Source organism: Leptodactylus fuscus, chromosome 4 (genome assembly GCF_031893055.1).
Source record: "Leptodactylus fuscus isolate aLepFus1 chromosome 4, aLepFus1.hap2, whole genome shotgun sequence".
In the NCBI taxonomy this organism is placed as follows: domain Eukaryota; kingdom Metazoa; phylum Chordata; class Amphibia; order Anura; family Leptodactylidae; genus Leptodactylus; species Leptodactylus fuscus.
Window position 1 is genome coordinate 162750457 of NC_134268.1, and position 25862 is coordinate 162776318.

At 42.0% G+C, this 25862-nt stretch overlaps 1 protein-coding gene across 1 annotated transcript in view; it reads left to right on the forward strand.

Annotated features, from left to right (window-relative positions):
* Positions 1-25862, forward strand: part of ENTPD3 (ectonucleoside triphosphate diphosphohydrolase 3) — a 44516-nt gene that overhangs the window by 3378 nt on the left and 15276 nt on the right. Inside the window, exons 2-4 of the mRNA XM_075272237.1 lie at positions 19642-19775; positions 23000-23117; positions 24918-25068. Of these exons, the coding sequence (XP_075128338.1) occupies positions 19650-19775; positions 23000-23117; positions 24918-25068 (395 nt within the window). The 5' untranslated portion in view covers positions 19642-19649. The remainder of the gene's footprint in view (positions 1-19641; positions 19776-22999; positions 23118-24917; positions 25069-25862) is intronic.

A 25862-nucleotide genomic window follows, 5' to 3' on the forward strand; every position in this document is an offset into this window, starting at 1 on the left:
AATGTGTAGTAGTAAAACTATAGCCCTATAGATTGTACAAATATAATGGGGGGTTATTAAATCTCCCTATATTATAAAAATGAATTTCTGTCTGTCTGTCTGTCTGTGCTCTAATGCGAACCAAACGACTGGACCGATCTTCACCAAATTTGGTACAGAGATACTTCAGGTATCCGGGAAGGTTTAAGACGAGACTCGAACTCGCTCGGACGTACCGTTGCTGAGATACAGCATTCCAAACACAATGCCCCCCCCCTTAGCCAATACAAACCTGCAAGTCTTTCACTCATATTCCAACTGCAATACACACGGTCACTCCACATACACAACCCAACACTGATATCCAAACTGAGATACACGCATCAGAGGATTAGATACACAGATCAACACACAGTATCACACGCCAGAGGATTATATACACGCGTCTGCACACAGTCCCACAAACCAGAGGATTAAATATGCGCTTCTGCACACAGTTCCACATGCCGAAGGATTAGATACACGCGTCTGCACAAAGTACCACACGCCGGGGGATTGGATACATGCGTCTGCACACAGTACCATATGCCAAACGATTGGATACATGCATCTGCACACAGTTCCACACACCAGAGCATAAGATATGCACATCTGCATATAGTACCACATGCCGTAGGATTAGATACGTGCATCTACACACAGTACCACACTTTGGAGGATTAGATACATGCCTCTGCACACAGTACCACAAGCCAGAGAATTACATACACGTCCCAGCACACAGTACCACACAGGGAGGATTAGATACACGCATCTGCACACAGTACCACATGCCGTAGGATTAGATACGCGCGTCTACACACAGTTCCACATGCCGTAGGATTAGATACGCACCTCTTCACACAATACCACACAGGGGAGGATTAGATACGTGTGTCTGCAAACAGTACCACACTTTGGAGGATTAGATACATGCCTCTGCACACAGTACCACAAGCCAGAGAATTACATACACGTCTCAGCACACAGTACCACACGGGGGAGGATTAAATACGCGCATCTGCACACAGTACCACACGCCAAAGGATTAGATACGCACGTCTACACACAGTTCCACACGCCGTAGGATTAGATATGCGACTCTTCACACAATACCACACAGGGAAGGATTAGATACGTGTGTCTGCATACAGTACCACACTTTGGAGGTTTAGATACAAGCCTCTGCACACAGTACCACAAGCCAGAGAATTAGATACGCGTCTCAATGCACAGTACCACATGCCGTAGGATTAGATACGTGCGTCTACACACAGTTCCACTCGCCGTAGGATTAGATACACGCCTCCTCACACAATACCAAACGGGAGGATTAGATACGCGCATCTGCACACAGTTCCACACACCAGAGGATTAGATAAGCACGTCTGCACACAGTACCACATGCCGTAGGATTAGATACGCGCGTCTGCTTACAGTTCCACATGTCAGACGATTAGATACGCACATCTTCACACAGTTGTACACGCCATAGGATTAGATACACACGTCTGCATACAGTACCACATGCTGTAGGATTAGATACGTGCGTCTACACACAGTTCCACATGCCGTAGGATTAGATACACGCCTCTTCACACAATACCACACAGGGGAGGATTAGATACGTGCGTCTGAACACAGTACCACACTTTGGAGGATTAGATACATGCCTCTGCACACAGTACCACATGCCAGATAATTAGATACGCGTCTCAGCACACAGTACCACACGGGGGAAGAATTAGATACGTGCATCTGCACACAGTACCTCACGCCAGAGGATTAGATACACCTGTCTGCACACAGTACCACACGCCAGAGGATTAGATACGCGCGTCTGCACATAGTACCACATGCCGTAAGATTAGATATGCACGTCTGCACACAGTTTCATTTACCAGAGGATTAGATACGTGCCTCTTCACACAATGCCACACGGGGGAGGATTAGATACACACATCTGCACACAGTAACACACGCCGGAGGATTAGATATGTGCATCTGCACACAGTACCACACCAACAAGGATTAGATACTTGCGTCTAAACACAGTACTACACGGGGGAAGAATTAGATACAGCTTTACTCCAGGTATCCATAACAAATGATCACAGGTTTTTCACTGATATCCAAAATGAGATACACATAATCACATAACGCTTATGGACATACACACAAACCACATACAAAATACACCAGTGCAAAACTGGACATTTCTTATGGGGCCACTACACAAACATAAAATGTAATATACCCGTGTGAAGCCGGGTCCTCCCTCTAGTGTAAAATAAAAAAGAATGTAATGATTTGCAAATCACATATAACTAGGCTCAGACTGGCCCACAGGGAAGCAAATGAATCCCCCACTGGGCCCCTGACCTCTCAACCCTGCAAGAGTGGCACATGGCACAGTATACACTGCATTGCATACAAATAGGCAGCATACACTATCTCACATAGCCTATATGCCCATATAATAAATGGAGTAGAATATTTAACAAAATGTTTATTGTATATACTAGTAGATGTATTGGGTAGCAGAGATGACATCTAGGCATAGGGGTAGGTTGAACACTATCCTTCCTTTTGGGCCCTGTATCTCTACTGTCAATGTGAGGCTTTCATCACCAGTCATCTTCCTCACAGATATATGGGGTCCTAGTCAAGGCAAGAATGAGTCACCAAGCTACTGAGAGGGCCACAGGACAGAAATGGCACAAGGTAAGGCCTAGGTAGCAGGCTAATAATGAAAAAGAATATTGTGTTTTAGTGCAGTTTTAGGAATTTGCCAATGGTAGGCAGGCAATACTTGCATTTAGCTGTGTAGCAGGCCCCCGGAATGAATTCTACTGGTGGACACAAGGCACCCCAGTCCATCACTGCATATAACCATATTGTATTCACAGTAGAACATATAACACATATCAAAAGTTAAAACGTACACATTTTTCAATTGCATCGGACTATAAACGTCTGGGATATGAGGCGACCCATTGCTGGGGTTTTAGCAGAGGAATGTTGTCCCATTCGTATCTGATGTAGCATTCTCCCTGCTCAACAGTCCTGGATCTTCTTTGCTGTATTTTTTGTTTCATAATACACCAAATGTTTTCTGTTGCTGAAAGATCTGGACTGCGGCCGGCCACTTCAGCTCCAAGACTCTTCTTCTGTGAAGGCATGCTATCGTGATGACTGCAGTATGGCTTAGCATTGTCTTGCTGAAAAATTCAAGGCCTTCCCTGAACGTGACATCTGGATGGGAATACACGATGAACTAAAAACTCTATATACGCTCAGCATTTGTAATGCCATTCAACATGTGAAAACTACTCATGCCATAAGTACTAATGCAATCCTGTACCGTCAGATAAACAGGCCTTTGAATTACGCACTGATAACAAGCTGGATGACCCCTCTCCTCTTTAGTCCACAGGACACGGCATCCTTGTTTACTATAAAGAATTTTCATTCCTATGATTACAGAACCATCTGCCTCATTTTTAAATGAGCTTTGGGCCACAGACAACAGTGAATTTTTCTAGCTTATGTTGATATATGCCTTCTTCTTCTTTTTTGCATGATACTACTTTAACTTGCATATGTGGATTTCACGTTGAACTATGTTCACAGGCAGCCATTATTGGGTTATTTCACTGGAATCCTGTCTTAAGACAGGCTTGCACATTCCAGTGAGCGCCCTCTATTGGTTTGCAACAATGAGGCAGCAACTGTCTTCCTAATTACATCATGGAAGGCGGATTTGCATATTCTTCCCATAGTTCCTTGCAAAGTGGAGTACTAAAGGCTTAACAAGTCTCCACACACCTATATGGTGGTCTCTCCCTAAGGAGTGACAATATCCCCCGAACCCTGTCTAAGCCTCTCACCTCTACCAGGTTATAGTCCTCTCTACATCGGGCTGATGAGATCCAACCAGATCGAAACAGCTGTCCTCGATTGAGAGACTATAACCTGGTAATAATCCCAGCGTCATTGCTAAACAAAGGCCTCTTGGAAGGTCGGGCATGAGGCTAAAGGGAGCAGCCATTATTGGGTTATTTCACTGGAATCCTGTCTTAAGACAGGCTTGCACATTCCAGTGAGCGCCCTCTATTGGTTTGCAACAATGAGGCAGCAACTGTCTTCCTAATTACATCATGGAAGGCGGATTTGCATATTCTTCCCATAGTTCCTTGCAAAGTGGAGTACTAAAGGCTTAACAAGTCTCCACACACCTATATGGTGGTCTCTCCCTAAGGAGTGACAATATCCCCCGAACCCTGTCTAAGCCTCTCACCTCTACCAGGTTATAGTCCTCTCTACATCGGGCTGATGAGATCCAACCAGATCGAAACAGCTGTCCTCGATTGAGAGACTATAACCTGGTAATAATCCCAGCGTCATTGCTAAACAAAGGCCTCTTGGAAGGTCGGGCATGAGGCTAAAGGGAGCAGCCATTATTGGGTTATTTCACTGGAATCCTGTCTTAAGACAGGCTTGCACATTCCAGTGAGCGCCCTCTATTGGTTTGCAACAATGAGGCAGCAACTGTCTTCCTAATTACATCATGGAAGGCGGATTTGCATATTCTTCCCATAGACAATTATTTCTGTAAGTATTCTTGGTCCCAAGCTGACGGTCATTACTGGGTGCTTGTGATATATAGGCCCTCAAGCAGCGCTGTATTATAGTGATTTTTTTCAAATGGAAAAGTATCTAACTTTCACCTACTGATATGTTCTCCCCGTGTTTGCGTGGGTGTTCTCCGGGTACTCCGGTTTCCTCCCACAAACCAAAGACATACTGATAGGGAATGTAGATTGTGAGCCCTATACGGGACAGTGACTAACAATATCTGTAAAGCGCTGCAGAATATGATGGCGCTATATAAGTAAGTATAATAAATAAATAATAAATAAGTGTACTAAGTTTTATTGAACATAAAATATGATTATATAACATTTTATAATCATTCTTGTGTTGCTTCAGTAGTTAATAAGTTCTTTGTCTGTGGGATTCAAGTTATGGTTAATAAATTTCTCTCCCTCTGACCTAAGGAGAGTCACTGGCCGCCCAGAGAGAAAGCAAAACACTGACACACAGGTCAATGGAGATGCAGTCTAAGGGTCCATTCACACAGAGTAAACGCAAGCTCATTTTGGTAAAATACACGTGTAAAGAATACACGTGTAAAAATAAGACTCCATTGACTTCAATTACATTTTTACACGTGTAAAAAACGCGCCAAAAAACACTCCCATTGACTTCAATGACATTTTTTACACGTGTATTTTGCCAAAATGAGCGCACGTTTACTCTGTGTGAATGGACCCTCAGAGTTAAATTCCTTGACAACTAGTCATTTATTGTAGTCTTGAGGCCTCACCTCACACGGGCACAGAGGGGGCGGATTATGGTGCGGAATCCACATCATAATCCGCCCCCTCACAACGGTGGTCTATGGAGACCGCTACCGTTCTTTTTTCTGCTAGCGGAAACAAAATAAGCGAGTTGCCCTTTCTTCAGGCGGATTCCGCAGCTTGTTGAGCCGTGGTGTCCGCCTCACAGCAGCAACCTCCGGAGTTGGCCCATTCATTTGTGCCTACTCCAGAGGGAGAAGCCACGACTGTCGGAAGCTGCAACAGTTGTGGCAGGCGGATTTTGGCCCGCGTCACTCTTGGTGCCAAAATCCGCCCTTCCGCCCCCTGTGTGAACAGGGCCTTACTGCCATAGCATTTACTTTAACCAGTCACATTTTATGTTTAAATGATATGCAGATATATAATCCATTGGACATTGGTAACCAGTAGGATGAGTTAGTATGTAGATATATCTAGGAGTCAGAGCAGCATCATGTAAAAATTCAGCAAGGGTGCAAATCCATAGGGAACATCAAATGATCCCTCCAGTAATAGACAAAAAGAGACAGCACTCAAAAATAGTGAAAAAAAATTTCTGATGTGAGTTTGATGTGAGTATATTCCAAGAATAAACTTAAATCAGAAATTTTCTTCAATATTTTGGAGTGCTGACTCTTTCTCTCTCTCTCTCTCTCTCTCTCTCTCTCTAAATATATATTATATCTATTATTTTGATGTATTATTTTCAATGTATTCACAAATGCTTGTATTTCAGATCACAAGTTCAGATTTGCAGAACTGGATTCGCTTAATCATAGTCTAGACAGTGTGTCTTATTTTAAATTAAATTTTAAAAGTGGAAATATCACAGAATATCATAAAATAAATATCAGAAGACAGAAAGGCAGAAGAAAATCATGTCACTGTTCTAATTCAGAAATATAAATCCAATTCAATTTAGAAAATAAAGTCAAATATTGATTTCTATAACACTTGTTTTCTTTTCATTTTTACAAATTGGACCATCTTTTTTGGAATTAGGGTCAGGGCCGCTTTAACCATAGGGTCAACGGTGCACTATGGTAGCAGGGGCCCCCTTTTGGACAGCTGGACAGTCCTATATTGCTATCCTGTTGTCCAGGGCAGTGGGTCCTTGCGGCACCAACTCACAGGCGTTCAGAGGACACTGAGGAGTTGAAGCCAGTGATGAAGTAGGGAGCCATTCACTCCATTCTTCAACACCCGGTCGCTGTCCTTGCTCCAGGTGTCCTGGGAGCAGGAGACGCGATGTTGTGAAGTCACTTACATAGCACCTGTTACTCCTTAAAGACTCTGGGACCAGAGAGGAGTGAATGGGGGAATGGGGAAAGGTGAATATTAAGATTTGTATTTCTCTTTGATATATACAGTTGGGGACATGAAACTGTGGGGGCAACCTGAGGGTTAGGGGACATGATACTATGGGGTCACCTGGGGAATGGGGGACATGATACTGTGGTGGCAACTTGGGGGAAATAAAACTGTGGGGGCAAACAGGGGTGTTGGGGGACATGTATCTGGGGGATAACCTGGAGGGGGACATTAAAATGTTGGGGAAACCTGTGTGTGTGTGGGGGGGGGACATGACACTGAGGGAGCAACTGGATAGGGACATGAAACTGTGGGGAGAAACCTGAGGGGGACTTGGCACTGTGTGGGTAACCTGGGGGACATGACAATATGGGAGAAACATGGGGGGTGGGGAGACATGATACTGTAGGAGCAACCTGGGGGGACATTACACTGTGGGGGCAAAATCAGGGGGGGCATGAAACTGTGGCGGCAACCTGAGGGGACATGTCAAAGTGATGGGACATGATACTGTGGGGGCAACCTGGGGGTTGGAGAGATATGATACTGTGGGGGCAACCTGAGGGGGACATGACAGTGTGGGGGAAACTTGGGAAGGGGCTATGACACTGTGAGGGCATACGGGGGGAGGACATGACACTAGAAAGGAAATGGGGGTGGGGGGACATGATACTATGGGAGCAAACAGGGGGGGGGCATGACACTGTGAAGGCAGCCTCAGGTGGACATGAAACTGTGGGGGCAATCTAAGGGGACATTAGAATGTGGGGGGACATGATACTGTGGGGGCAACGTTGGAGTTGGGGGGGACATGACATTGTGGGGGCAACTTGGAGGGAACCTATGACTCTGTAGTGGCAACCAGGGGTGGGGATATGAATCTGTGGGGGTAACCTGGAAGGGGACATGGGGGGACATTATACTATGTGGGGGCCATTGAGGGGGCATTATATTTCGTGCAGGTCGAGTAATTTGTAAGTGGTGGTGAAGGCCCACCAATGTGTTAAAATGCCCTGATTAGGTTTGTAGTAAAACAAAGGATCACAAGACTTCCCTCATCTATTTGCTTTCTCAAGGCATATGTACATCCTAGAGCAGGATGTCCCAATTAAGATCCACCTCTATAAGATCATCTCTTCTTTCAGAAGAACACATCTATCCATTATTTGCACGGATAGCCACTGGCTGGCAAGTACCATTACATTTTTCCAGCAATGGTTACTACAGGGAAAATATCTTAGTGAGAAGGTACCTATGTAAAATTTTTAGTGGGTTAGTAGGTCTGAAAATGGGTTGTCTTGGATAAGACAATCCTCCTAATATCTTTAAAGTGTTATATTTTATCATTAAAACTTGCTGAAAAATGCACTATGGCTGGGTCCGCAATTTCGCGCATGCGCAGTACGTTCGGCAATCTTCGCCGAACAGAGCGTACTGCGCAGGCCTCCGACAGGACGCTGAAGAAGCAAGGGGAGGATACGCAAGACCATAGAGGCGGCGCTGCGGTCAGTTTTCGAGTTGCAATGGGGACGCCCCCATCGCTGCTCCTGCGATGGGGACGCCCCCATCGCTGCGAGAGAACTCATTAGCATACCGGTACAAACCGGTATTTTGAACGAACGGCGCGGCGGAGAGCACTTCTACAGGTAGGAGACAAATAGCCTTTCTAAAGGCTATTCCGACGTGTTAACTAGAAAAAAATGTGTTTTAGTGGTAGAATCCCTTTAAGTATCTGTAGGCATTAATTATATTTATATAAAATATATGTGCAAAAAATCTATACACAGTATGTATTATGTTATATAGTATAATATTATGTTATTTTCCTACCCATTTTGAGAAAGATCTCATAGTACAAGAGAATAAAAATTCTTGCCCTTTGGCATATCAGAGTGTTACTTGAATAACTATTGGAAATGACTGTGTGAAGTCATGAAGTGTTGGATAGGTTATGCATGGTTCGCTGATTCAGAAAGCACAGCTTGTTATCTCACATAAAGTCTGATATCAGGGCAGAAATTCATGTTACAAAAGCGAGACAGATGACAAGATGGTGGAGTTCATGCTGTATGAGCCATGCTTGTGTGGGTGCTCTCAGGAAGCCTGATGTTCCTCAGTTATCTTGTGATCATTGTGTAATGATTAACCCTGTATGTTTCAAGATGAATTGAAAAAGCACATAAAGGATCACATTCACTGATAGCAGAAGCATTGTTAATTAATTCTGTAATAAAATAAGTCACAGTGAAGTAGAGAAGGATTAGCTATTTGGGCTTTTTTGAATTTTACAATTTATTTTTAGTTATTTGGATTTTTGGGGTTATTTTTTGCGCATTAATAGACAAACACAGTAACCAATATTTATTAATAGATAGACAATGTAAATGTAGGGAGGCAGTTTGAAATCACACCAGTTTTATCACAGTGGCTTATTCTGGATGATAAATTAGGTGCATGTTTAGTCTTGTTTACATTTATACCACCTTTTAGTTGGCTTACCTCGAGCCCGAAATTTTTGACACTGTTTTGGTGCATCATGGCACATATAAGCTGCACACTGTTTCTATAACACTGGCTCAGGTCAGGTCACAACTGTCTAAAACAGGGATACTCAATGAGGGAGACGCTGCGGGAAAAATTGCGGCATTGTACAGTGCAGGCAAAGTGGATGGGATTCATGCAAATTGCATCCCCACTTTGTGTAAAAGATCGCAGCACGGACACGCTGCAATTTGCAAAGCCGTTGCGGCTTTGCAAATCGCAGCATGTCAATTATATCTACGGAAACACTGGCGGCTTTCATGTAGATATAATGGGAATAGAAAGTCCTTAGAGGAAAACTCTGTGAACTTTCTCTTAAAAGCGCTGCGGAGAGAACCACAATACATTCATGCAGCGGTTCTTCCGCACGCGGCCGCTTCCATTCATTTCTGTGGGAGCGTGCTATTCGAAACGGCTGTTTCGAATAGTGTTAGCTCATCTCTAATTATTAACATATATTATATATTCCTATCTAAATTAACATATGTCAGGGTCTGGAGTTGCTAGGTGGGGTGGCATAGACACACAAGTCTAGTTTCTTTTAGTCCAAAACAAAGGTAGAGTTTTATTTATTTACTCAAAAAGCTAGTGCAGCAACAAAAGGAAACAATACAAAAATAAATAACTGCCCGGCTAGGCTCTAACTAAACATAGAATAGGTTACCTCACTTAGAATAACAGAAATCCAAAAAGCCAGTAGAATCATTCAGAACACAGCTCCAAAAATATGACCTCTCTGTCAGCTCTCCAGCCAAGCTCTGCCAAAGTATTGCTGCTGGAGCTGGCATCTTAAGCTCCCTTGATGATCAGATTCTCTGCAGCTGAGTCGCTGCCAGATCATCCCCAAAGTGTGGACTGGAGGGGGGTGGAATGACAGGTCCCACTACCAACCTACCTGTCATTCCTAAAAATCCAGCCAAGTACTGAGCATTTACCAAAATGCTCAGCAGACAAAAGTTGTCTGCTGAGAAGAAACATTCCTGGAGTTTTCTCATCTCACCCACCTGAGTAGTCTGGGTGACATGTACACCCCCTCCATTACCTGACCAGCCATCGGCTTACACATATTATAATATTCCTCCATCCTATTAATAATGCCTGGGCCAGTCACATGTTTTCTTTTCTTCCTCCTCCAGTAAATCCCCACAGCTCATTATTAAAAACTAAAAGAAGACAAACAAAAAACAGCTGTTAAAAATAATTACCAAACAATGACTGCAACACAAAAAGGCTTTAAAGGGTACCTAAATTTTCATGAACAGTGAGAAATATGTGCAGGGTCTAGCTGGGCAGTCTGCTCTATGACTTCATATATATTGTTCTATCAGTTTTTCTGCTAATGATAATATTCAAACATGGCAGAAACACACATCTGCCTCCCTCCCCCATCTATGAGCACAGTCAGTAAAGCTGCTGTTATGTGTGAATAATATCCCATTTATAACCACACAAGCAGCCAGAAGTAGATACAAATAAATATAAGACTTTTCTTACATTGTAAAGCCCAGTTCACATCTGCAATTGGTATTCCATTTGGGAAGTCCGCGTGGGGACCCCTGAACAGAATACTGAACGCTTTAAAAAGCAGTGAGCAATGAAAACACCCGGACCCCATAGACTATAATGAGGTCCGTGTGTTTTCCACAGTGGTGTCTGCACGAGTCATGTGGAGAGAAGAGTAGTTCATGAAGTACTTTTCTCTCTGCATGACTCATGCGAACATTGCATGGAAAACACACGGACCCCATTGTAATCTATGAGGTCCACGTGCTTTCATTGCTCACCGCATTTTAATGCATTTGGTATTCCATTCGGGGAATCCCGAAGAAGAATCTCCAAACGCAATACCGAATACAGATGTGAACCAGGCCTGATCTGTGAGATTTGCAAGATCTTCAGTTTTTTGTCTACAGCAACAGTTTCCAGACATGTCTGTACAGTCTTCATACATGGTGTTCTATCAGTTTTTCTGCTGCTATCACTCACAGTATAGTTGTAGCACTAAAGCACTTATCACATTTTTCTCTCAGGCAGAAATGAGGTACAATAAAGAGCAGTCTGCCCCCTCCCCTATTTTACTATCAATACTGGTTTAATTACATAACATTTTGCAAAGAGTAATAGTACTCCTAAGTGAGGAAATTCAGCGGCCTAAGTAAAGGAACCAGGACATCACTCACATACGTCGCCTGTAACATCCCATGTCTTTTCCTAAGGCTGCTGAGGACTTCTGCAAAAAAACTACTGGGAACAGGTGAGTATGGGTTGTTGGTTTTTTTTTTCACCTTCCCTGGCCTCCTTGCCAATACAGTTATCCTGTACAACCCCTTTAACTTTATTTTCATAATATGGTAAATGGGTTAGGATAGTGGAAGCCACTACCTTCCATAACATTTCCTTAGGTTGATACCCTTTTAGGTCTTTACCCAAGATCGACCTGTATAACTACTTTGCATGTTTTCTTGTGCTTTCCACACCTTATTGTATATTTTATGGTGTATATTGCACGGAATATGCCAATAACTTATTGCACTGTATGATGTAACACTGTTACTGTAATTGCGTTTTGCAGCCAAATCATTGTGTCTACCTTGGTCTAGTGCTTTCTAGAAAGATTTTGGTGTTCGAATCCTGCCAAGGACAAGATCTGCAAGGAGTTTGTATGTTCTCCCCGTGTTTGCGTGGATTTCCTCCCATACTCCAAAGACATACTGATAGGAAAAAAAAGTACATTATGAGCGCTATATGGGGCTCACAATCTATATAAAATAAAATAAAAATTTTAAAAAAGAAAAATTTGGTGCCGCTCAACATACAGTCTATGCGCACTATGACTGCTGTTATGTCAGACTAAAAAGCACTTATACAAGGGAAGTTTTCTCTTGCTTTTGGGGTCTGTCATTCAGACCTCAGTTGCTACCGATTTGGCATTTTCTCCATGTGGTTGCAGAGCTGAGACTGTGGGGCAGATAAACTAATACATATTCACCAGATAAATCAATATGCATCATGATGAAAAGGTGTCTGGCTATGCTAAACTGTGAGCCAGAAATTGCACCAACACTTCTGGAGTTGTGACCACTGAGACTCCCACTGATTCTGAGAATGGTGGTTGTTTTACTTCCATTGTAAATACAGTCTTTTGCAGGTAGTCAACCCCTGATAGACGCAGACGTGCCTCATTCCCATTCACTTAACTGAATTCAGTCTACAAAAAAAAACAAATCCTTATATGTTTATGTTGATGGGAAAAAATAAAATTATTTGGTTCTTGGAAAGGTAAATAGAGGCGAGGATGATCAAAATGAAAAAATGGGTATTCTAGGTACTGAACTAATACTCACCTCTCTCCATACCTCCGTTTGCACCGCCAGCAGCTCTGTTCATTTGTATACAGGTCCAGTGCTGTTTGCTGCAGCCAATCGCAGCAGTCATAAAAATTGGAACTGGACAACTAGGCCAGGTAACTAAGGGGTTAATCTACAGTCTGTATTATAGATATATTAACTAGTGTTTCTATGACATGTCTCTTCAATTCTCATTGTCATGTCGTAATGTTGCGAGTGAAATTTCCTCTAGCTATAAATACAGACAGACACTGACAATTGCTTTTCAGTATGAACTGTGTAGGTGGAAAAGTCTAAAAACATATCAAGTAAGATGTATTAATCACTCTAGGTAAGGATTTACGGTATTATACAGCTTGTAGCAACTCGTCTAGGTTTGAGGGAATTAGAGCAAATACAGTGTGCAAATACAGTAAAATAGCTATTTGCGGATTACATTTTTCTCTGTATTAGTCATTACATCTTCACATGGAAACTGTGATTTACTCTTCTCATCATTGTAACACTACTAATATATCTACTACTACCTTATGACATAGTATTACTCCTATTGTAGCCTAGCCAATCCCTATTATGTAAGTCACACTCCCATTCTTGCCATGTCCGTTGTGCAGGTATAAACTTCTACAAGTGTGGCGGCATAGAGAGGTGGCTACCTGTCCTGAGAATTTGCTGCATCCATAAAGCCTTAGAAGCATAAAAAGAGGAGGGTCCAACACAATCCTAAGAATATACACTATGAGTGGTATACAGGAGAGCTAAAATTTAGTACAGAAAAGTTATATACACCATGAGGGTAAACAAAAGCACTGAGATAATAGTACAGGTGGATATACAATATGAGGAGAATATCTATCTATCTCTCTATCAGGGGCATAACTTTAAGGCCCTTGGCCCCAATTAAATTTGTTGGGGCCCCTACCAACCTTGTGCCATTTGGAATACTGTTATATTTTAAGTGGCAGAGACACCTTTGGAGCCCCCACACTTAGTCCATTGCCCGGTAGTAACTGCTACCGTTACACCCCAGCTATCTATCTAGTATGCGAGTTTAAAGGATATTTCTGTACAGCACGTTGTTGGTGTCGATGATCCACCTGCTCTGGCGTTTCAGCAGCTGTCAAACTGGCCTGCTGCTGAACTCGTTCCTTGCGCCGTGCCCATGATTGTTCCGGCATCTCAGCAGCTCGCTGGCACTCCATATATTCACTGTGTTGTTGGCGTTGATAAGCTGCCTGCTCCGGGGTTTGCTCCGGAGCCGCTTGTCATCTAGATTGCTCAATCCTCCTGACCTCCACTTGAGGAGAAGTCTGTGACTTCTAACTATCTTCATAGTGGTCTTTGTTTTAGAATTTTGCCACAAATTAGGGTTTTTTTCCCCAGCATGTTTAAAATTGGCAGTCAGTGTCTCATCACTGGAGCAGGTCAGATAATATGCAGATGTTTGTACACAATGGACTCAGTGTTATGTGTGTGTTTTCATAGAGAGATAGCAGACCAGACTTTATCAGCAAAGTGCAATTAACTTATAGTCCTGGCAGCAAGAGCTGTTTAATATAGTATATGAACATAAATTCATAACAGGTGTGAAGTCATGTCATTTACCAGGATAAAAAGTAGCCTATGTGTTAATCAAGGTTACAAACTATCTATGTGCCAAATTTCATCCAAATCCATTCAGCCATTTTTGCGTGATTAACAAACATCCAAACATACAAACTTTCACATTTATAATATTAGTAGGATTAGTAGGATAAACCATGTTTCAGCAACCAGTGTACTGAAATTGAAATACTATCACAAGATCTGCTGCTCTATTACAAACTATACTACTTTTTCCTAAACTTTTTCTACATTATTAAAGGGGTGTTCCAATTAGCAATGCCACCACAGTTCTCATATACCTAGCCACTGAGTGCCATTAAAACTACTACTGCTATATCCACATTAACCATCTCACCTTAGTGTCTCCACCAGCCTTCATTTACATTGCAATCTCAGTGCCTTTATTAATAATGCCACTAAAGGGCCCCAATTAAGGGTGTGTTCAGACTATTGTTATTCAATGTCCATTACTCTCATCTGTCTCATAGAGACAGCTTCTTGTTGCTCTGTCTGACCCCTGGTTCACATTAGCATTTGGATTCCCAATACGTGTCCAGCTGTCACCAACTAAGAGGAAGATGAGACTCCACGGACTGTTAGACCCCAAACCACCCCCCCCCCACACCCCCCATATAGCGGTCACCAACGAAGAGGAAGATGAGACTCCATGGACTGTTGTACCCCAAACCACCCCCCATACCCACCACTCACCCACCCGAGTCCAACTCCCCCCCCCACACACACTTTACTAGCTTTGGCAATGCGAAATATCTATTCGGACGTGACAATAAAGCTTATTTGATTTGATTCCGGCTGGGGGAATCCGCATAAGGACCCACCCAAACAGAATACCAATACAACTGCAAGCACTGTGCAGTTAAAGGACACGGACCCCATAGACTATGATGGGGTCCATGTGCTTGCCGTACACTGCCCACGTGAATGATTCGTGAGGGCAGTGTGCGGTAAGCACACAGACCCCATTATAGTCTATGGGGTCCGTGTGCTTTTACAGCACAGCGCACCCGGATGGAATAAATACGCAGATGTCAACCGACCCTGACACTGCTCTATTCTGTCATCTCTGTAACTGGTTTTCCACCACAACCATCTCCTTTTCCTTGGTTTCCCTCTGCTTCAGTAGCATAACTACTGGGGTAGCAGGGGTATCAGCTGCCACAGGGCCGGGGACATTAGGGGCACGGCAACAGCTGCTACCGCTGCGTTTTTTTTTTGGTTTTTTTTTTTTAATAGGCCGTTACCGGCTGGAGTAACTCCAGCCGTTAACGGGCCCTACTTACTTACCGATCCTGGCAGGGTCCGGGATCAGTAAGTAACGCCACGGGCCCCACAAGCACTATTATACTCGGGGTGGTTTTCGGACCCCCGAGTATAATGATTGGAGGCCCAGGAGAGGTAACATAAAAACTTAAAAAGCATAAAAAGCTGTGTTACTTACCTCTTCGCGCTCCGGGCATGCTTTGGGCCTACTTGCGTGATGTCACATGACCCCTGCGTCCTTATGCGTCGCGACGCAGGCCCCCCAGTCACATGACGTTCCAGCTGTCACTGAAGATGGTTGAAAGTGCCAGAGAATGTAGCGGAGCTGGGAGATAGGTAAGTAACAGTGTTTTTTTTATTTTTTATCCCCCCTAGGTCTCCGTTTATTACACTCTGGGGTCTTTTCAGACCCCAGAGTATAATAATTGTTTATGGGTGTCCACAATGGAGCATAATACTGTGTGTAAGGGCCACTATGGGGCATAATACTGTGTGCAGGGGCCGCTATGGGGCATAATACTGTGTGCAGGGGCCACTATGGGGCTTAATACTGTGTGTGCAGGGGCCACTATGGGACATTATACTGTGTGCAGGGGCCGCCATGGGGCATTATAGTGTGTGCAGAAATGGGAGGGGGCTATAGTGGTCAGTTGGTCGAGATCTTCGGCGAAGGTCAGTGGGGGGGGGGGGGCATGTTAAAAGTTTGCCTTGGGGCCCCGCCATTCCTAGTTACGCCACTGCTCTGCTTCTTTAATAGTTAATCTTGGCCTCACCTGTGTGATTGACAGCCTATCCACCAATCAAGCCTGCGGCAGGTTCTGAACTTCCTATAAACAGGTGATCAGCCCACACATGTTTGCTGGATATTGTGACTTTGTCCTTGTGAAGCTGTTCTCTTGCTTTTGTATTGTATTACTGATTTGTGACTACTCTTTGGATTATGATGTGGTACTGCTTTGTCTCTTTGGCTTTGACCCTTGGCTTGATGACTCCTCTTCTCTTCTGTGTTGTTTGTCCTGTTCTGTGTAACACTTATTCATAGAAGGGACTGTTGCCCAGTTGTCCCTGTCATTTAGACAGTTGTAGCAAGTAGGTTGGGACAGGGACTAAGTGAAGTTTAGGACTCACTGTCTCTGTCTTTTCCTTCCTCCCTAGTTTCAGCTTTCCCTGTTCAATTGAAGCACAGGACAGCAGCAGAACCCTTCCATCATGTTTTTCACATTGGGGTAAATACATACAGACTGTAACAGATGAGAGCATTGAATAAATGTAGTGTTGAACTACACTTTTAGTAACATATGTAAAACAACCAGTAGATACTCCAGTAGATCTGATTTTCAAGCAGCAAAATGATCTGCACTGTGGCAGGTGATCACATTCATACTGTATTCTGCATAAGATAGAGTTAGAAAGTCTACAATAGCCCCAACAATAAGCTTGACCTAGAATCAAGGACGCATAATAAACCTACAGGTGATGCTTCGGCTCAGTCACATTATTCACACTCACTTTCATATCATCACTTCTTTCTTCTTTGCTTATTTTTAGTATTAATGATAAGATTTCCAAGTTCTAGCCAAACACAATACGCCTCACTTCCTAGAATAACTTTGGCAATGTTTCAGCTGCAAAATTATGTTACAAGAGAGGTTATGACCTTGGGAAATATTGTATTTATTTCTTTAAAAAAAATCATAAACTTCCTATCAAGATAAAGTTTGTTCCATAAAGTGAACCTTTCCTGGAAAAAGAGGTCTCTGATTATTTTAACCCATTAATGGGTGAGCTATTTTAACTATATTGTGAGTTATACCAGTAGGCCAGCCTAAAACATTAAGCATATATGCAAATTCTAGATTACTTGGTGATTTTAATATGACCAATAAAGCTTTCCATTGCTGTATGTTCTGTACATAAAGTAGTTGAACCTCCGATAAGGCCATGCTATTGAAGTGACATTGTCATGAGTACATTATATATAAGATGTCTATACTGATAGGTGGAACATCACTAACTGATAGGACTGGGCAGGTTCACACCTGCATTCTGGTCTCCGTTCTGTGGTTTCCGTCTTCTGCATGCAAGAAGACGGAAACCACAGACCAGGTCTGGCCGTGAGTGGCGGTGAGCGTTTTATGCTCTCTGCTGTGAAACCGGTTTTTAAATCCGGACACAGAGTACTGCATGTCTGACTCTGTGTCCGGATTAAAAAACCCGGTTTCGCGGCGGACAGCATAAAACGCTCACCGCCGCTCACGGCCAGACATCTTTCTCACCCATTCAAATGAATGGGTGAGAAAGACTCCTGCAGGTTTCCGTCTCCTGCTCTGTTTTATGCAGGAAACGGAAACCTGCATAACGGAGTGCCGGGCGCAGATGTGAACGAGCCCTAACCCAGTCAGATGGCTGAGCAGGTAACAGCTGAAGCCGATCATAATACTCACATGTTTGCTATTTGTGGAAAAGATTACAGAAAATAAATGATATTTGCAAAAATCTTATTCATTTTTTTTCATTTATAAACTTTTTTTAGCAGTCTTCCAATATTTTTTTTTTAAATGTAGATTGTGAGCCTCATATAGGGCTCACAATATACATTTTTCATATCAGTATGTCTTTGTAGTATGGGAGGAAATTCATGCAAACAGGGGGAGAACATACAGAATCCTTGCAGATGTTGTTCCTGGCAGGATTCAAACTCAGGACTCCAGCGCTGCAAGTCTGCAGTGCTAACCACTGAGCCACCATGTTGCCCACCAAATCTTGAACTAATTGTTGACATCACAGCTACTTAGGCTGGGGCCCCACATTGGGGATAAGCTGCATTTTTGTAGCAGAGTTTGCTTCGTTTCTTTGAGCCAAACTCAAGCGTGGCTAGAAAAGAAATGGGAAATACTTAAAGAGGACCTCTTGGGGCACATGCGATTTTATATACTGTTAGAAAGTCAACAGAGCGCTGAATTCAGTGTACTGTCGGCTTTCACAATCTGTGCCCCTGGTGAAGAGCCATTGGTGCCGGTACCATAGCTCTTCACCATCAGAGGGGCATTTCTGACAGTCAGGAACGCCCTTCCTCACCGCTCTCACAGTACAGCGCTCTTCACCGGGGGCACAGAATTTGAAAACCGACTGTCTGCTTTCTAGCAGTATATAAAACCACATTTGCCCTAGGTGATGAAAGGTCCTCTTTAAGAAGCTCATAGAATTCTACCTTCTTTACAGTCCACTCCTGGCTTTGGCTTTAAAAACCGCAACAAAATCTGAAACAAAAAAGCAGCTTTTTGGCAATATGGGGCCTCAGCCTAAACGTGACATGATGCATCAAAAATGTGGCAAAATTCTGTCTCAAAGTAATCCAACTAAGGCTAAGGCCCCACTTAGCATTCAGCAACAAAAAGGAAGTGTGGGAAAAACCATAGTGGCAACGCATTGTGATTTACCCGCAACGCTTTTCACAGAAAGTTCGCAGGGGCTTCTTTTGCGGACTTTCTGCTTTAATTACACTTATAGGGTAAACACTGTTGTTTCTGTAGGTATAATTGATATGCTGTGATTGACATGCTGTGTGTCCGCTGCACGTATTTTACCGCACTGTGGTGATGGGATTTGCTAGAATCCCATCCACTACACAGTGAGTGTAAAACGCTGTGGTATAAATGTAGACTAGACAACCTAAACATACACCAAATTTATCAACCAGCATCAGCCACTGTGATAAATGTGGTGAATTTTCTGACTACCTAAGTTTACACTCAGTAAATATGGGCTTATGTGTTTGATGCCATTCCTCTTATATTCCCTCTGGAAATGTATTACTAAATTGATAATTGGATGTTACCATTTACCATGTATGTGTCCCACATCCCTATAGTCTGACATTGCCAAATAAGTGTTCAGATTTCCGCAGCATATAGGAAGAGCACCTCTTAATGACAAAGGGAATGGTAGCATCCAACTACAATTTATTGCACTGTGTAGTAAGTAGCATAATAATGAGAATGTCTTAGGTTTTTTGATTTTTTTTGTTCTAGTTATTGTCCCATAAGAAATATTGGAATATTGTAAAGTCATGTACATTTACAATTCATTTACATCCACATTTAGTTGTGTCTAATTGAATTCTCATTATATTGCAGGTCCTGGGATGCCTTCTAAGGTGAAAATTCCGCTCATTGTTTCCATTTTGTTTCTCTTGATCAGTGTATCTGTTATCATTACGTTTGCTTATATTCAGATTCACCATGAGCGCTCACTTTCTCCTGGATTAAAGGTATGTATTGTATTTTACTACCTAACTTAGTCTTATGTGTGTATTTTGGTCAAACCCCCATACTCCTGATCACTGGAAGTTGCAATGGTCACATTTCCAGCAGTGGGATATTTATCCTGTGGATAGGGAATACATGTAAATAATGGGAAATTTGAATTGACAAACATCGAAATGCTTTGAAAACCAAAGGATAATCCATTTTTCATGGATGGGAAAATTGAATCAACCATGGAAACACATGAACAAGGATTGTGTGATTAACAAGGAAAACACGCATCTGCAAAATGCAGACGCGTGAATGGGGCTTAAGAGGAGGCAAATCAAAATGTTAAGATTTGCTTGTTTGTAGTGTTCTGTCTATAGTTGTAACATTAGTGACCAGTCCCACAGTAACATAAGTCTCTTATATGTCCTTTCACTTTATCAAGTCAGAAAAAGAATATAGCTGTAATCGGTGGGTATGTAGACTTCATAGAAATATTTGAAGACTATTCATTTGCACATGGGGCAGGGCCTTTCCTGTCATTTGTGGTTTCTTATATACATCTGGAACATTTTCAACAGAAATTTTGTTAAACTTTGTTTATAGAATGTTTAGAAATCTGATACATGCAGAGTCATAGTGACGAATACGCCCAAAATGAAACGTCCGATATTATTACGTCAGTATACTGTCCTTTACTTATCAACCACACTGATTTGCTATTGCTCTTTCCACCCAAAGTACTATAAAATATAACAAGTTCCAATTTGTTTCCATTCCTCTACCATTACCAGGAATATTAAAACCCACACAAATGTTTGAAAGCCTTTTAAAGTGTTTTTATGCCGTGATACATTGTTTACATATTGATATATGCAACATGTATTAAAGGAGTTGTCCATGAATTTCAAGACTCAGGGAGGAGGCAGGGGAAACAAAAAAAAATAAAAAATCTTACTCACCTGTCCTGGTGCCACCAATGTCCTGTCCAACGTGTAGAAATCTCTTCTTGGCCTCCTCCTTGAGTCCTGAAATTTTAGGACAATGCATTTAAGTTTATGCCTGGGATCATCCAAAACAGAGATTGCTGTGTCACCCTGCCACTTCACAACTAATGTAAGTGAATGGATTCGCATTGTGACCCTCAATGTTACTGCAAGCACCAGCTGATTGTTTGCAGAGCAAAACGGATTTGAAAAAAAGATAAAGGAAGCAATATACATCCCAGTGATTTTCTACCATTGCCATTTTGATGCTTACCAGGTTCCCTCGCTGATCTCTCTGCTACTTGCTTACTGGTCCCTCTTCACATGCAGGAAATATCACTTAGCCAAAGACTGACTCTCAGGATGGTCACTGCTGCGACTAGTGACTGGCTGAGCAGTTATTTCCTGTAGCACTGGTGAGATGATACATTATTTTTTAGTTTTTTTTTGTAGACAAAGTGGCTGAAATGAGGAGCTTTTTTCCCTCTCTTCCTTTTTAAAAATCCTACTTTGGGTTGAGCCTAGCAGGTCAATACCTCACGCCTTATTATTCAGATTCTAATTGCCTGAGGAAGGGCTCTCGGGCAGACCGAAACGTAACTCTCGGCTCTTTGCTCTAACAATATCTACATCTTGTATATGATATACTGGTCTAACATGGAATAAAATAAAACAAGCAAGCTCAACTACCTGGAGTTCTGTCTGTCCTTTAAAACAAGCTTCTATTTAATTTGTTGGTTCTTGTCAGCCACCGGTAGAATAAGTGCACCCATCTGCAAGATAAGGAGAGTGCGGCTCACATGAATATTCTATATTCTCCTTTATAAATATGAAAAGAAATAGAATATGACTAGGGTTGAGCGATCGGGATCGGAAAAGATCGGATTCCGATCGGCGATCGAGTAAATTTCACGATCACGATTGGAATTCCGACCCGATCTTTTCCATTGGGATCGAGATCGCAGGTTATCTCAAGATCGGCTCAACCGTAAAAGTGACTTTTCCCAGAGAGAAGTATTGACTAGGGTTGAGGATCGGGATCGGAAAAGATCGGATTCCGATCGGCGATCGAGCAAATTTCACGATCGAGATCGCCTGGAAAATGATCGAAAATCGGATTTTAAAATCGATCTTGAAATCCCAAAATCGGCTCAACCCCAAATATGACCATTGATTGATAAAAGATAAATTATGTATTTTGATTGGTGACTTTGTAACCATATGGCAAAGCGGTATAATTTTTATATACATAGAGAATTGACCTATAAGAGATCAGACATCCACATTATATCAGCTCCTATACATCAGGAGCAGAAAAAAATAATAATTTGCTCCGACTGCTGGATCACTCAGGATAAAGAATTGGGAAATAAACCAGAAAAAAAACAATGTAGGGTCTTAGCCTAACATGACTTTCTGCAGAGCGATAACTTTCTGTGGCGTGATATCTTATCTCAAAAGACGACGAAAGCCAATTGCAAGAATTGAGTTAACACTCTGCACTATAGTGTTGTTAATGCATAATAAGTTATGTTCACCTTTGCTACATCTGTACATGCAACGTGAACTAATAACTTGCCATCACAGCCGCTCTGTAATCCATAATTTATTCTATATCTATATATTATTATATATTCGGCGATATCGCAGGAGCCGACCTGTTCGGGTGACAGCCGGGAGCCTAATGAGGCTCCCAGGCCTGTCACGGCTATATTAGTATTGCGGCTGGGTCTATGACCAGCCGTAATACTAATACACAGAATGTCCCATAGACGGCAATACAGTTGTATTGCCGTCTATGGGACTTGCAATCAAGTGACCGCAGGTTCAAGCCCCCGGGGGGGAATAAAATAGTAAAAAAAAAAAAAAAAGCTTTAAAAATATATAATAAAAATATAAAATAAATAAAAGTTCTAAATCACCTCCTGTTTTTTTTTCAATACAAGGTGATCTAAGAAATCGACATTCCCCAAAATGGTATAACTAAAAAGTACATCTGGCCCCGCAAAAAAAAACGCCCTATACATCCCCGTACAGCTGCAAGGTCACCTGTCAATGTGGCCTTGCAGCTGTTGCAAAACTACAACTCCCATATATTAAATATTTTACCAGTTTTTGCTTCAAAATTTTTTTTCCCTATTTTCCTCCTCTAAAACCTAGGTGTGTCTTATAGTCCAGTGCGTCTTATAGTCCGAAAAATACGGTATATTTCTTACTGCCACTTACTATCAATCTTCTGTTTTATCTATATTCAGTATGGCATAGTGCTGGATGCAGGATCCTCCAGGACCACAGTATATGTATATCAATGGCCCGCTGAAAAAGAGAACAATACTGGGGTAGTAAGTCAGACCTTCAAATGCAATGTTAATGGTAAGAATTACATTATTTTCTCACATATAGATAGAAATACCTTAATAAATTACTTATCACTAAAGTCACAAGGGTGTATATCTGGAATCAATAGAAATTGGTTAAAACTAACGGTGACTCAAAAGTGTCTCTATTCAATTCTTGTCCTTGAAGAGCAGAACATTCTGTTCAGTTTGCCATCCAGTTGGCATATTACATATTAGCAGAATTAATTCTTATGATGAATGCCATTATAAATCTAATCTATAAATCTACTAAGACCTGAACAGATTAGAAAGCTGAGTTTAAAGGGGTGTTCCAACTCAATTTTTATTATAGAGTAGTGCTGCTGAGAGGCCTTTAAACATTACAAACCTTTAAACCTCTTCCCAGGCCTCCAGTGGCGGCAGCTCCATTTACATGCATACAGGTCCCATGGCTGATATAATTAATGACGTCCCATTTATGCTAGGGGACCTCTGCCGGAAATCACAGACCACAGTGGTGAACACTTTGTAAATGGCATCAGCCTGGAAACGGAAAAAACGCTGAAAGGTTGGTGCTAGTTTGCTATGTTTAAGGGCCCCTCAGCAGCATAGTAGCTAGAACATACCTTTAACCAAAATCATAATAATAGACCAAAATTTGACATGTTTTACATGTTATTTAGTCTCTGTACTGAACTGTAAGGAGGGCAGGGTCAGGCAGGAGCAGACAAAGGGTGTGATTCTGAGCTCTGACACTGTCTCTGATTGGAGCTCTGAATCATACCCCCTGCCTGACACCGCTCTTCTGACACTACAGAGCTTCAATAGCAGCACTGATTGCTTGGGAATGGTGGGAACTGGAGAAAAAAATTCCAATTGCACTGGAATCAATGGTTTTCCACAGAACTTGAATTGGTGGAGGTAGTTCCTCTTTAAACCCTTCCTACTCTGCACCATACCATTATACCTGCTATACCTACATCATTACTTCCACCACTCTGCCGTATTGCACAGCCGTGGCCCAGGACTATCCACTGAAGATACTCCAACTCCAGAGGATTAACCCCACAGACAGCGTGATCAATAGTGATCATAGCATCCAGGGAGTCCAGGGCAAAAAAACAAAAAAGCAAACATATCTATGTCTCCACTATCCAAAAACAGCATTATTTATTCCTTTCAGTGATATTTTTCTGTAAAAAAATACTCCAATATGCAAATTGACATATTTGCTCACCCAACTTTCCCCAAACATTAACAATATAAAGTGATGAAAAAACCATACACATCAAACAATTGTACCAATGAAAAGTACAACTAGCTCCAGAAAATAAAGAGCTCTGACATATCTACGTCAATAGTATAAGAAAAAAATTTATAGGTATTAGAATACGGTGACCCCATTAAAAATCTTCATTTTCAAAAAGTTCTGTTTTATTTGTAAAAAAAGTGGTAAAACACAATAAAACTAATATAAATATAGTATCTTTGTAATCAGAATGACTTGCTAGACAAAGTTGTCATGTCATTTTTAGTGCAGATTGAATGCTGTAAAAACAAAATGAAAAAAATTATGACAATTGTTTTTTTTTCACACAGACCCCCAAAAACATTAATAAAAACTAATGAAAACATCATACGTACCCCAAAATGGTGCAACTTGAAAGTACGACTCGTCTCACAATGAATAAGCCTTCACATACCTAGGTCCAGAATAAAATAAAAAAGTTATACATTTTGGAAAACGGAGAGGGAAAACATGAAAAAAGTCACCAAGCATTAATGTACAAACTACCGTGCGTCCTTCAAGGGTTAATCTGGTTTGATTTTTCAGGCCTTGGGATTTCTAGTTATGCTGGTGAACCAGAAAAAGCAGCTAAGAACATTGACAGCTGTATGAAGAAAGTTATAAGTGTCATTCCATTTAATCAGCAGAACAGCACGCCTGTATACTTGGGAGCTACAGCAGGAATGAGACTTCTTAGGTGAGTCACTTACTAGCAAATATCTCAGCCCTTGCACTGCCAGAGACGTTCATGTCAAGACATATTATCACGCTTTTAAATGGGGCTGCCCAACACAAAATATTGTTTATAGTTAAATGCAGCCCAGTTACATTTTTTTGTATTTACACTTGTAAGGAAATATATATCTATATCTATATCTATATATATATATATATATATATATATATATATATATATATATATATCCCCAGATCTAATTCCAGGAGTTATGTTAGAACAGCTTTTACAATGTCCACCAGAAATTGTGGACACACAAGCTCAGTCTTGCTTGTTTTTGTTCCCGAGCAAGGATGCAAAGAACTCCCTGGTTTGGTGAGCCTGTTCCTCCTAAATGTATTCTTCTTATAAGCACAATTACATTACTGTCCAGTGGCGTAACTAGGAATGGCGGGGCCCTCGACCTCGACCGACCCCCCCCCCCCCCCCCCCGCATTCCTATTATGCCCCATAGTGGCCACTGCAAACACTATTATTGCCTCATAGTGGCCCCTGCACACACAATTATTGCCCCATAGTGGCCACTGCACACACTATTATTGCCTCATAGTGGCCCCTGCACACACGATTATTGCCCCATAGTGGCCACTGCACACACTATTATTGCCTCATAGTGGCCCCTGCACACACTATTATTGCCCCATAATGAACACCCATGAACAACTATTATACTCTGGGGTCTTTTCAGACCCCAGAGTATAATATTTGGTGACCGAGGGGGGATACAAACATAAAAAACACTGTCACTTACCTAG